A 12,945-nucleotide genomic window follows, 5' to 3' on the forward strand; every position below is an offset into this window, starting at 1 on the left:
CATTTTGAGAGCTATAATTTTTCCATATTTTGGCCCACAGTCATGTGAGGTCTTGTTTTTTGCGGGATGAGTTAACGTTTTTATTGGTACCATTTTCAGGCACATGATATTTTTTGATCGCTTTTTATTATGATTTTTGGGAGGCAGAATGAAGAAAAAAAACAGCAATTCATGAATTTCTTTTGGGGGGGGGGCAGCGTGTATACAGCTCTGCGTGTGGTAAAATTGATAAAGCAGTTTTATTCTTCAGGTCAGTATGATTACAACGATACCTCATTTATGTCTTATGTTTTGGTGCTTTTACACAATAAAAACTATTTTATATTAAAAATTATTATTTTTGCATCGCTTTATTCTGAGGGCTATAACTTATTTTTTTGCTGATGACACTATGGTGGCTCGTTTTTTGCAAGACAAGATGACACTTTCAGCGGTACCATGTTTATTTATATCCGTCTTTTTGATTTAGTGTTATTCCACTTTTTGTTCGGCGGTATGATAAAGCATTGTTTTTTGCCTCATTTTTTATTTTATTTTTTTACAGTGTTCACTGAAGGGGTTATCTGGTGGGACAGTTTTATATGTCTGGTCTTTACGGACGCGACGATAAATATGTACTTTTATTGTTTTTTTATTTACATAAAGAAATGTATTTTTGTGGAAAAACTTTTTTTCTTTATTTAGGAATTGCAAAAAAATTTTTTTTACACATGTTAAATTTATTTTTTTTAACTTTTTTACATTGTCACAGGGTGAGATCACTATATAGTGTCAGATCGCTGATCTGACACTGTACAGCACTGTGTCAGATCAGCGATCTGACAGGCAGTGCAGGAGGCTTGCCGATGCCTGCTCTCAGCAGGCACTGACAAGCCACCTTACCACAGTACCCAGAAGGACCCCACGGCCATCTTGGATCCGGGAGCCTGCAGGGAGGAGACCCTGGGAACGCTGCAATCACATTGCGTTGTTCTGAGGATCTCAGGGAAGCACGCAGGGAGCCCCCTCCCTGTGAGATGCTTCTCTATGCCACCGGAACGCTGCGATCTTGTTTGATCAGAGTTCTGGGGGTTAAAGTGCTGGGAGCAGTTCGTGCAATGACACTTAACAGGAGCCAAAGAGACTTCGCCCTTACCTACAGTGCTGTGCAAATTAATTGGGACAAAGCAAAAAAATAAAATGTTATAATGCACTGTTATATACTAACTCTGAAAATTACCTTTTTCCACTGGCTAGTTGACCAAGATTTATTATATATTAAAACTGGTTTGAATCACTGACTGGAAACCAACTTACAATCTTACTTAAAAAATGCTTTGTCCCAATTAATTTGCACAGCACTGTACATGTCTTACCATTATATTACATGAATAAAACAAGCAAGCAAAAGGAAGACGCTGAAGGAACAAAGACAGTTTAATTCATTTTTCATAATTTAGTACGGTTGACTTCTTCCAAAGACACTGCTGATAGCAAAATATTCTGAGCATTACATTTTATATACAACATTAAAGAGGATCACTATGAATCAAGGAACAGTCCAAAATTTTACAGCACCCCATGAAAGACTGATGCAATTTTGCACTAGATTTAAGCAAAACCCCACATGGAACCCTAGGGATGAGAACAAATCATTCAACCAAATTGTGCATATGACAGTATTCCTGAAAGAAATGGAAATACGTAAATCAGAACAATACATATTTATAGAAGATAAAGTCTTCCATTACTCTGTGAAATGAATTCTCCTTTAGGGTATGATGGTAAGACCAGAAACTCTAGTCTGGAGTATATCAGGGCTGCAAGTAGGTTATTTACACAAAGAAGTCACATGGATAAAACCAGTCCAGGTTCAAGCAGCAATATTTCTTTTTAGGTGGTTCAATGCAACAAATATCATTCTTTCTTGCTACGTGAATGCATTTTTATAGTCATTGATCAATGAACTGGCTTGATTAACTCTGCACAAAATATCTAAGGCGCAATCCATCTGAATGGTCGCTAGAGCACCTACAATTCCAAAGCGCATGATTTTAAGTGGTCTGCAGTGGCGTACAAGACTTTCCTCCAAAAGTAAAGATGGATGGATTCCTTATCACACAGTGTTTAAGGAGGTATACCTCCTACAGTACATAGATTTCTATTATGTCGTGGTGTCTTCATTACGTGCTGGCCAAATATACAATAAAGCACTCTGTTGCATGGTCTTGGGACCCACAATTATGCTCCTCAATTCAATCATGCCCCATCAGCTTGACCAAATGGTGGGGGAGAGATATACCAAAATAGGCATCCAACAGGTCCCAAATCATAGGGAAGTTAAGAGAATCAGAATTAGCTGGAATGAATGAAAAAAAAAAAAAAACACAAGTTGGCTGTCATCCTAAAACATGAAAAGGTCAACAAATCCCATAAAAATGTAGAAAGAAATACCTAAGCACGGGCAGCTTTCCAATAGTGAGACATTAAAATCCATCACACCTTTTGTTAGGGGTCAGAAAAATAATTTATTTTCCCTCTGTTAAGATGCAAATTTGGCTCCACCAAAAAAAACACAATTTCAGGCTCTAAATTAATGTAAGGATGGAAGATACAATTTCACAAACAAGGGTTACGTGTCCAAGGGTGTCTTCCTAAAACTTGTGTTTTTAGCAAAGCTTGACAATTTTATTTGGTGGCTTATAGGGTATGGGCACTTTTTTACTTTGTATATATGACTTTTGTGATAAAAATCGTGTTTGCAATTGAGTTATATTAAACTTTGAAAACATTTGCGCGCTGTGGATTGCATATCATTTCCTACATTGTAGGCTGCTCAACACCGTTCTGTGCAATACTTCCATCAGGAAAGGTTTCAATTGGCAGAAGACAGAGCAGCTTGCAATGTATGAGAATACATGCAGGCTACAGAAAAAAAAAAGTTGATCATTTTTATTAAAACACGATGTATACACATTTCAGAACATATATATGTTCATATGTACATATTGTTTGTTTATAGACCAACATCTCAAAAACCATGAAAAAAAGATCAGGTCCTCTTTTACCAGTAAACTATACTCACCCACATTACAACAGTCAAAGAAGTCGAGATATAGGTGTACGGTGGGATCCTCATATTAGAAAGCTATCCGTTTTGACAGGGATATCGTTACCAGAATCTATTAACAGCTGTTTTGTAGTCAAAGTCATGCATTTTTGGCCCAGGCAGTCACAAGGCCAATGTAAAGCTTTCCTTCAAGAGAACCTCTAACAACTCTGCACTTTCAGCATCCTGGGGCCTTGGGAGCATTAGAGTAGAAAAATATTTGTGTCTTCAGCACAAACTTACGTTTTAAAAAATGTACTGTAATTTTGACTTAGGCTTTAATTAAAATTATGATAAAATAAATATTAGGCAAATTTCTTTTTTTTTTCCTTCATGTAATTTAGAATACAATACTAAATTGCATATATAACAGAAGCAAGGCCCTCCCCGAACCATTCTCAAATCTTTTTCAGCCAGTCATTGATTATAGCAAGAAATTGGAAAAAAAAATCTATTTTAAACCTCCCAAAACACAAGCCAATACGGGCAAAACTACCGAAACGAAGACTTCATGAATTCATTGAATGAAATACGATTCTGCACTGAAGGGCAAAACGGTTTAATAACTGCAAGTTAAAAAGGGACAAATGCCATACTGCTTATTGTTTGTAAACCTGTAATTATATCAGTTTTCTGAATTTTCTGCTTACTTGGAGAGTATATATAAAAGGGTGAAATATTTAAAGTAAAATAAAAAGTACAAAAATGAAAAATTCTTCCTAAAAAAAAAAAAAAAAAAAAAAAGATCAAAGTTTCTCTTGCTTGGAAGACTACGTGCTCGCCTGCTATAAAATACAGATGACTAGAGATATTCAACTAATATTAGGGGGAGTGAAGAGAAAAAAAAATTTAATTCCCGTCAAAAAGTATAGCACAATATAACTAAGGGCTTACTAGGTGCCTAATGGACTAGTGGTTGACCTAAATCATTGTTGGAGCTCCAGGTGAAGGTTCCCTGGGTATAGACAGCCATACGGTGCAAGGGGACCGACGATTCAATGGAGCTGGGATTGCAAATAAGTGGTTAGTCTCCATTACAGTAAATGGAAGATATTGAAGCAGCAGGCTGGGCTCATCTACTTCTCATTCAACTAAGTCATTATGTTACCCTCCGAGGTCTTCAAATCCTATATTCTACATTCTCTGTCTCTACACTGCCCAGTTACATAAAGAAAAGTGAGGGAGACAAAGCATGTGCAAGTGATCATCAAAACACACCTTGGGTACAAAGGGCCACAATGAGAGCTTTAAAGGGCCACTCGCCCTGATCTGCCAGTTCCTCAACCAGAGGCCCAATAAAAAGACTTGTTACTGAGGATAGCCTTAGTCAATGGCATTTATAACAGTCGAAACTATACAGTAGATAAAGAGCCCCCAATGTATGTGATGTCAAAGTGTAAAATTCTGCAAACTGATTAAATAATTGCTGAACAAAATGTAGCTTAGACAATAACTGCTGCAGAGAACATCCATTACGCAGTCTAGCATGGTCCATTTGCAAATAATCTGAAAAAGATGGTTTACAGGTAAATGTACATAGAAGGGTATAAAGGACCAGGTTTAAGCGTTCATGTTGACTGCTATTTATGATTCACTGCAATCCCCGGCAGACAACTTTACTACAAATTTCTTAATAGGATACACAAGGCGAAGGGGAAACAGCCAGACGAAAAAGGAATCGAAGGCACATAACCCACACAATAAGAATAGTCAGAGTTAGGCCAGGGTAGTCCTCAATAACAAGCAGCCTGCGTAGTTATAAATGAAGAACACTGGATTAGACAGAGGTAAGAACGTGTTGTAGTGTTTAGAAGTGGTGATGTCCTATCTTCATTAAACATGTGCGCTGATAAAAATACAAAAATCAGTGAGAAGAAATCATTTTACTGTATGAAGAAACAATGCAGCCATTCTCAGAATATAGTAAAAATATAAAATACATACAATTTTCAGTATATATAAGACGGATTAGACTAGTAGTGGGATCCTAAGAAAGACTAACCGCGGGTTCAAACTGTGGCTGGGTATGTAACCGAACTTTACTCACTTCCACCCACAGTTGTCAATGGCTACACAATGGGCAATGGCTACTGTGAGTGGGCAGCGTTACAGGCATGTGGCCAACTGAACCGTTTGCTCTCACATAAGGCAGCCATCACAAGGAGAGATCCCTTTCAATAAAGAAACCGATGTGCGCTATATGTATATGGTGTCCTGCCTCTCAGACAGTATGTGTACCTCCTACACTACGGCTGGACAAAGCTTATACGTGAGCCATCTCAGTGAAATCAGACTTCAGATTAGGTTTTCAAAGTCTTGCATATTTTCAATATCAAAGATGTTTTTCCAATATTTAGAATGGGTCAATAGGTTCCATAACATGGGTATAACCATTGGGACTGCCACAAAACCTTAAAGAAAGAAAGATAGATAGATGGATAGATGGTTAGATGGATGGATAGATAGATAGATAGATAGATAGATAGATAGATAGATAGATAGATAGATAGATAGATAGATAGATAGATAGATAGATAGATAGATAGATAGATAGATGGATAGATGGATGTTTCCCATTTGCAGTGGAGAGATGCTTGTATGGGCAATCCTGGTTATACTGTACGGCAGATATCTAAAGAGCTGAGCATGCCAAGTAACACTCAGAAAGTGCCTAATTGGTCAGTTCATCTCCACAAATTGGGAACATGGGTCCCTAATGTTCACTTTATGCTTGGACCCCCACCAATAAAGTATATATGGCATTTTTATATGCCGTATTATGAAAAAACAAAAGTGACAATGAAAGATGTGCCATGATCCATGAGGCTTACATATATTGCTAACATTCCCCAGAAATCTTGTGGGAGTAACCCACAGAGAATAAGTTCCTGTACTTCAATCAGCTTGAGTAGGATCAGTGTACCATAATACAGATCAGCTCTTCACAAACTTTCAATGCACCTATAGAGGAAACCAGTTCTTACATGTACCAAAACCAGCGCAATACACTGAACTTTTATTATTTTGTTCCATTGTTGATATGGCAAATGGAGACAAAAGAAAAATCTGCCTCACTCAATTTAAACTGCCGTCACATGAACAAGGCAAAAGAAAGGATTTAGCATTTACATTGAAGACACCATCCCATGCTACCTCGATCATATACCTGAATTAGAATAGCAATCTAAGGAAACCATGTTGCAAAAAAGTGAACAGATAAAATTTAAAACAATTAAAATAACATACAAAACAGGATGTTTCAACTTATTAAAACCACAAAGATCGTCTGATTAAACTTGTCTCCCACAGAGGACTGAATGTGTGACAAGAGTCTTGAGGACTGACATATGAACACACACTTTCTTCCCATCGCCAAACAGTTTGTGGTTTTTTTTTTATTATTTTCTTCATGTTAACTGTGAGACATGATGCCCATCGGCTGCTGTACATATAATTATATGGCAGCTCAACAACTTTCTGGCTGGGAAGGGAGAGAAAAAAAAAAAAAAAAGGGCAAAAAAAAAAAAAAAAAAGGAAAGCACTTCATGCCTTAATTTACAAGATGAATTTTCCTAAAAAGAAACCAATGAAAATTGCTGCAATAACGACAAGAAGTGATGGGATGGGGTTGCCTTGTTCTTTCAGCATTCCTCTGCCCTTCCTTCTCTCCTCCTGAAAAAAAAAAAAAAAAAAATCAATTCCTAGTGGGAAACACATTTTCAATGCAAAACCAGTGCAGGAATACCACACATGACCCAAGTGACTATATAAGTAAATGGAAACCAATAGACGCCAGTGGTATCCACTACATAAGTGTGTGGTGTATCAGTTACACAAGCCAAGTACTGTACCCAAGCTGAATACAATTACTACTTCGGTACTGCCACTACATATTCTTACGTTTATTAAACAGATGTTTTTTATCAACATTCTTTCGATTCCTCTTTAGTTCTATATAGTAAAAAAAAAAAAATAATAATAATATATAAGTGTGGCACCCGGGCTTATTCCTGAAACTGCTGGAGAGTGGAATAGGAGGAAAGACCTACGATGTCATCAAAAGCTCCTACACCGAGAACCGCTGCAGCGTGAGTGTGAACGGCAAAAGAACGGCTTATTTCCAGCAGAGCCGCGGAGTCAGACAAGGCTGCAGCCTAAGTCCAACGCTCTTCAACATCTACATCAACGAGCTGGCTACCGCCCTGGAATCCTCCTCAGCACCAGGTCTCACCCTCCACGACGCCCAGGTGAAATTCCTGCTGTATGCAGATGACCTGCTGCTGCTGTCACCAACCGAGAAAGGCCTCCAGGACAACCTGAAAATCCTAGAGAAATTTAGCTCCACCTGGGCTCTACCGGTCAACCTAAAGAAAACCAACACCATGGTGTTCCAGAGGAGAAAGAGAAGATCAGACCAACACCCATCATTTATCCTCAACAACTGCGACCTTACAGGAACGGACAAATATACCTACCTGGGCCTAGAGATTCACCGGTCAGGGAGCTTCAAACAAGCCATAGAGACCCTGAAAGACAAGGCCTGCAAAACCTTCTATGCCATCCGAAGGACACTCTACCATCTGAAGCCACCAGTGAGGGTCTGGCTAAAAATCTTCGACTCCATCATCGCCCCAATCCTCCTGTATGGCAGCGAAGTCTGGGGTCCTCACACCTACCCAGACTGGTCAAAGTGGGATTCCAGCCCAACAGAAATATTCCACCTGGAATTCTGCAAGCACCTTCTCCAGGTCCATCGGAGCACCTCCAACAGTGCTTGTCGGGCCGAGCTGGGCAGATTCCCTCTACACCTAACCGTTCTAAAGAGGGCGCTGTCATTCCGGGCTCACCTGCATAGGAGCAATCCAAGCTCCCATCACCATAAAGCCATGATACATGTAAGTGAAACAGAAAAACCAGAACCCTCGGAACAGCCCAGCCAAACCCAACCGGACCAGAACACCAATCACAACAACCTGACAAAAGCCGGAATTAGGAAGATGGCAGACGAAGGCCAGGAGAGGTATGTTAATGACTGGAAGAATGATATCATCAGCTCACAGAAACTGACCATGTACCGGAGACTACAGAGAGACTACAGACTGGCCCCATATCTGGAGAAACTCCCGGACCCCAGAGATCGCAAGATCCTGAGCCGATATAGACTCAGTGCCCACAGTCTGGCCATCGAATGTGGCAGACACAGGCAGAGCTACAAGCCCAGGGAGGAAAGACTGTGCCAACACTGATCAGGAGGCCATAGAGGATGAAACCCACTTCCTGCTACATTGCTCCAAATACTCAGCAGTGAGGGACACTCACATCTCTTCCCAGACTTCATCACCATGAAGGAGGAAGAGAAAACATATATCCTGCTGGGAGAAGAAGAGAGCGCAGTGGAGATAGCAGCGCGGTATGTGAGCGAATGTCAGACTGCGAGAAAGAACTATGATGCCATGGACTATAGACTTATGGACTCATTTAATTTGTCTTAAATGAAAAAAAAAACACAAAAAGAATTGTCCTAAAGCCAAATTGGATATAATTCCACACCAAACAAAAAAGGGGGTGGACAAAAGTATTGGCACTGTTCAAAAATCATGTGATGCTTCTCTAATTTGTGTAATTAACAGCACCTGTAACTTACCTGTGGCACCTAACAGGTGTTGGCAATAACTAAATCACACTTGCAGCCAGTTGACATGGATTAAAGTTGACTCAACCTCTGTCCTGTGTCCTTGTGTACCACACTGAGCATGGAGAAAAGAAAGAAGACCAAAGAACTGTCTGAGGACTTGAGAAACCAAATTGGGAGGAAGAATGAGCAATCTCAAGGCTACAGGTCCATCTCCAAAGACCTGAATGTTCCTTTGTCTACCGTGCGCAGTGTCATCAAGAAGTTTAAAGCCCATGACACTGTGGCTAACCTCCCTAGATGTGGACTGAAAAGAAAAATTGACAAGAGATTTCAACGCAAGATTGTGCGGATGTTGGATAAAGAACCTCGACTAACATCCAAACAAGTTCAAGCTGCCCTGCAGTCCGAGGGTACAACAGTGTCAACCCGTACTATCCGTCGGTGTCTGAATGAAAAGGGACTGTATGGTAGGAGACCCAGGAAGACCCCACTTCTTACCCCGAGACATAAAAAAGCCAGGCTGGAGTTTGCCAAAACATACCTGAAAAAGCCTAAAACGTTTTGGAAGAATGTTCTCTGGTCAGATGAGACAAAAGTAGAGCTTTTTGGGCAAAGGCATCAACAGAGTTTACAGGAGAAAAAAAGAGGCATTCAAAGAAAAGAACACGGTCCCTACAGTCAAACATGGCGGAGGTTCCCTGATGTTTTGAGGTTGCTTTGCTGCCTCTGGCACTGGACTGCTTGACCGTGTGCATGGCATTATGAAGTTCGAAGACTACCAACAAATTTTGCAGCATAATGTAGGGCTCAGTGTGAGAAAGCTGGGTCTCCCTCAGAGGTCATGGGTCTTCCAGCAGGACAATGACCCAAAACACACTTCAAAAAGCACTAGAAAATGGTTTGAGAGAAAGCACTGGAGACTTCTAAGGTGGCCAGCAATGAGTGCAGACCTGAATCCCATAGAACAGGGGTCCCCAACTCCAGTCCTCAAGGCCCACCAACATGTCATGTTTTCAGGATTTCCTTAGTCTTGCCCAGGTAATAATTGCATCACCTGTGCAATGCAAAGGAAATCCTGAAAACATGACCTGTTGGTGGGCCTTGAGGACTGGAGTTGGGGACCTCTGCCATAGAACGCCGGTGGAGATATCTAAAAATGGCAGTTTGGAGAAGGCACCCTTCAAATATCAGGGACCTGGAGCAGTTTGCCAAAGAAGAATGGTCTAAAATTCCAGCAGAGCATTGTAACAAACTCATTGATGGTTACCGGAAGCGGTTGGTCGTAGTTATTTTAGCTAAAGGTTGTGCAACCAAGTAGTAGGCTGAGGGTGCCAATACTTTTGTCTGGCCCATTTTTGGAGTTTTGTGTGAAATAATCAATGTTTTGCTTTTTGCTTCATTCTCTTGTGTTTTTTCATTTAAGACAAATTAAATGAAGATAATACCAAAGAATTTGTGTTTGCAATCATTTTCAGGAAGAAACTGAGTATTAGCTGACAGATATATATATATATTTATTTACACACTAGCTATTGATCCCATTCTACGCCCGGGTGGCGAGCATTTATATTGGTATATGGTCTCCATCCTGGTATGTGCTGCTCCATCCTGCGTCGCCATCCTGTCATGTGCTGCTCCATCCTGCCTCCCCATCCTGTCATGTGCTGCTCCATCCTACGTCCCCATCCTCTCATGAGCTGTTCCATCCTGCGCCCCCATCCTGTCATGAGCTGCTCCATCCTGCGTCCCCATCCTGTCATGTGCTGCTCCATCCTACGTCCCCATCCTGTCATGAGCTGCTCCATCCTGCTCCCCCATCCTGTCATGTGCTGCACCCATCCTGCGCCTCCATTCTGTCATGTGCTGCACCCATCCTGCGCCTCCATTCCGTCATTTGCTGCTCCCATCCTGCGCCCCCATCCTGTCATGTGCTGCTTCCATCCTGCACCCCCGTTCTGTCATGTGCGGATCCTGTGCACACGCTACCTGATTCCTTTCCGTCGCCATTTTCTTGGTCCTCCTGCTGCCGGAATCGGCGCCTGCGCAGTCTGCGCTTTCCGACGCCATTTTCTTGAAGACACTGCAGTGTGTCTTCAAGAAAATGGCGCCGGAAAGCGCGGACTGCGCAGGCGCCGGTTCCGGCAGCAGGAGGACCAAGAAAATGGCGGCGGAAAGGAATCAGGTGGTGTAAGTAACAAATTGCTGTGGCATGAACTGCCACAGCATCATCAGGGCGCAATCATGTCCACGGTGTCCCCATGTCGGGGTTACGGATCATAAATGTCCCCCTGCTCCCGGCAGTCCGCGCTTTCCGGCGCCATTTTTTTTTTTTTTTTCTGACACTGGCTATAGTGTAATGCTATGAGCGTCGCGCCTGCGCAGTCTATAAAGGCTTCGGACAGAGTGACGCTCCCAGCGTTATAATATATGAATGAATATAAATATATATATATATATATATATATATATATATATATATATATATATATATATATATATATATATATATATATATATATATATATTTATTTTATATATATATATATATATATATATATATATATATATATATATATATATATATATATATATATATATATATATATATATTATATATATATATTATATATATTTAATTTATTTATATATAAATCCAACAGAGTATTATAACGCTGGGAGCGTCACTCTGTCCGAAGCCTTTATAGACTGCGCAGGCGCGACGCTCATAGCATTACACTATAGCCAGTGTCAGAAAAAACAAAAAAAATGGCGCCGGAAAGCGCAGACTGCCGGGAGCAGGGGGACAGCCTATGACTCCATACAAAAGCAGTACAAAACCATCCTCAGGAGGAAGAAGCAGAGTTACATCTCTACCAAGCTTAACCAACTCCAAGACGCCCTCCAAGAAAACTCCTTCTGGGATCTATGGAACCACATGGGCACCAAAGACAAGAAAAACAACAACCATATCCAAAATGGCAACCTCTGGCTCCAATACTTCAGAGACCTCTATAAAGACATTCCAAAGGAAGGACTAAGCCAAGAACAGGAAAACATAATGGCGAAACTAAAAGCAATGGAGGAAAAAAAATCAAAAACTTCCAAAACCCGGTGGATACACCTATAACACTACAGGAAGTAACCGAGAGACTCTCCTCCATAAGATGTAGAAAAGCCGGTGGCCTGGATGGAATCCTACCAGAAATGCTGAAGTTCAGCCCACCAGAAATACAGGCTGCAATGGTTAAACTCTTCAATATTGTACTGAGTGCCGGCTACTTCCCTCGTACCTGGAACCAAGGCCTCATCACACCCATCCACAAGAGTGAGGACAGGTATGACCCAGCCAACTACAGAGGCATATGCGTCAGCAGCAACATGGGAAAACTGTTCAACAGCATCCTGAACAAGAGGATCCTCACCTTCCTCACCGAGCACAACGTCCTCAGCAAGAGCCAAGCAGGGTTCATGCCGAACCACCGCACCACTGACCACATCTATACTCTGCACAGCCTCATTCAGAAACACGTCTACAATACAAAGAATGGGAAGATATACGCCTGCTTTGTGGACTTTAAAAAGGCCTTTGATTCAGTGTGGCACCCGGGCTTATTCTAGAAACTGCTGGAGAGTGGAATAGGAGGAAAGACCTACGATGTCATCAAAAGCTCCTACACCGAGATCCGCTGCAGCGTGAGTGTGAACGGCAAAAGAACGGCTTATTTCCAGCAGAGCCGCGGAGTCAGACAAGGCTGCAGCCTAAGTCCAACGCTCTTCAACATCTACATCAACGAGCTGGCTACCGCCCTGGAATCCTCCTCAGCACCAGGTCTCACCCTCCACGACGCCCAGGTGAAATTCCTGCTGTATGCAGATGACCTGCTGCTGCTGTCACCAACCGAGAAAGGCCTCCAGGACAACCTGAAAATCCTAGAGAAATTCAGCTCCACCTGGGCTCTACCGGTCAACCTAAAGAAAACCAACACCATGGTGTTCCAGAGGAGAAAGAGAAGATCAGACCAACACCCACCATTCGTCCTCAACAACTGCGACCTCACAGGAACTGACAAATATACCTACCTGGGCCTAGAGATTCACCGGTCAGGGAGTTTCAAACAAGCCATAGAGACCCTGAAAGACAAGGCCTGCAAAACCTTCTATGCCATCCGAAGGACACTCTACCATCTGAAGCCACCAGTGAGGGTCTGGCTAAAAATCTTCG

The 12,945-nt window shown here is 41.6% G+C and overlaps 1 protein-coding gene across 1 annotated transcript in view; it reads right to left on the minus strand.

Annotated features, from left to right (window-relative positions):
* Positions 1 to 1,393: 1,393 nt before the first annotated feature.
* Positions 1,394 to 12,945, minus strand: part of VAPA (VAMP associated protein A) — an 83,930-nt gene continuing 72,378 nt past the window's right edge. The window contains exon 6 of the mRNA XM_069731043.1: positions 1,394 to 6,760. Coding sequence (XP_069587144.1) covers positions 6,644 to 6,760 — 117 coding nt within the window. The 3' untranslated portion in view covers positions 1,394 to 6,643. The remainder of the gene's footprint in view (positions 6,761 to 12,945) is intronic.

The sequence above is a fragment of the Ranitomeya imitator genome, chromosome 6 (assembly GCF_032444005.1).
Source record: "Ranitomeya imitator isolate aRanImi1 chromosome 6, aRanImi1.pri, whole genome shotgun sequence".
Classification (NCBI taxonomy): Eukaryota; Metazoa; Chordata; class Amphibia; order Anura; family Dendrobatidae; genus Ranitomeya; species Ranitomeya imitator.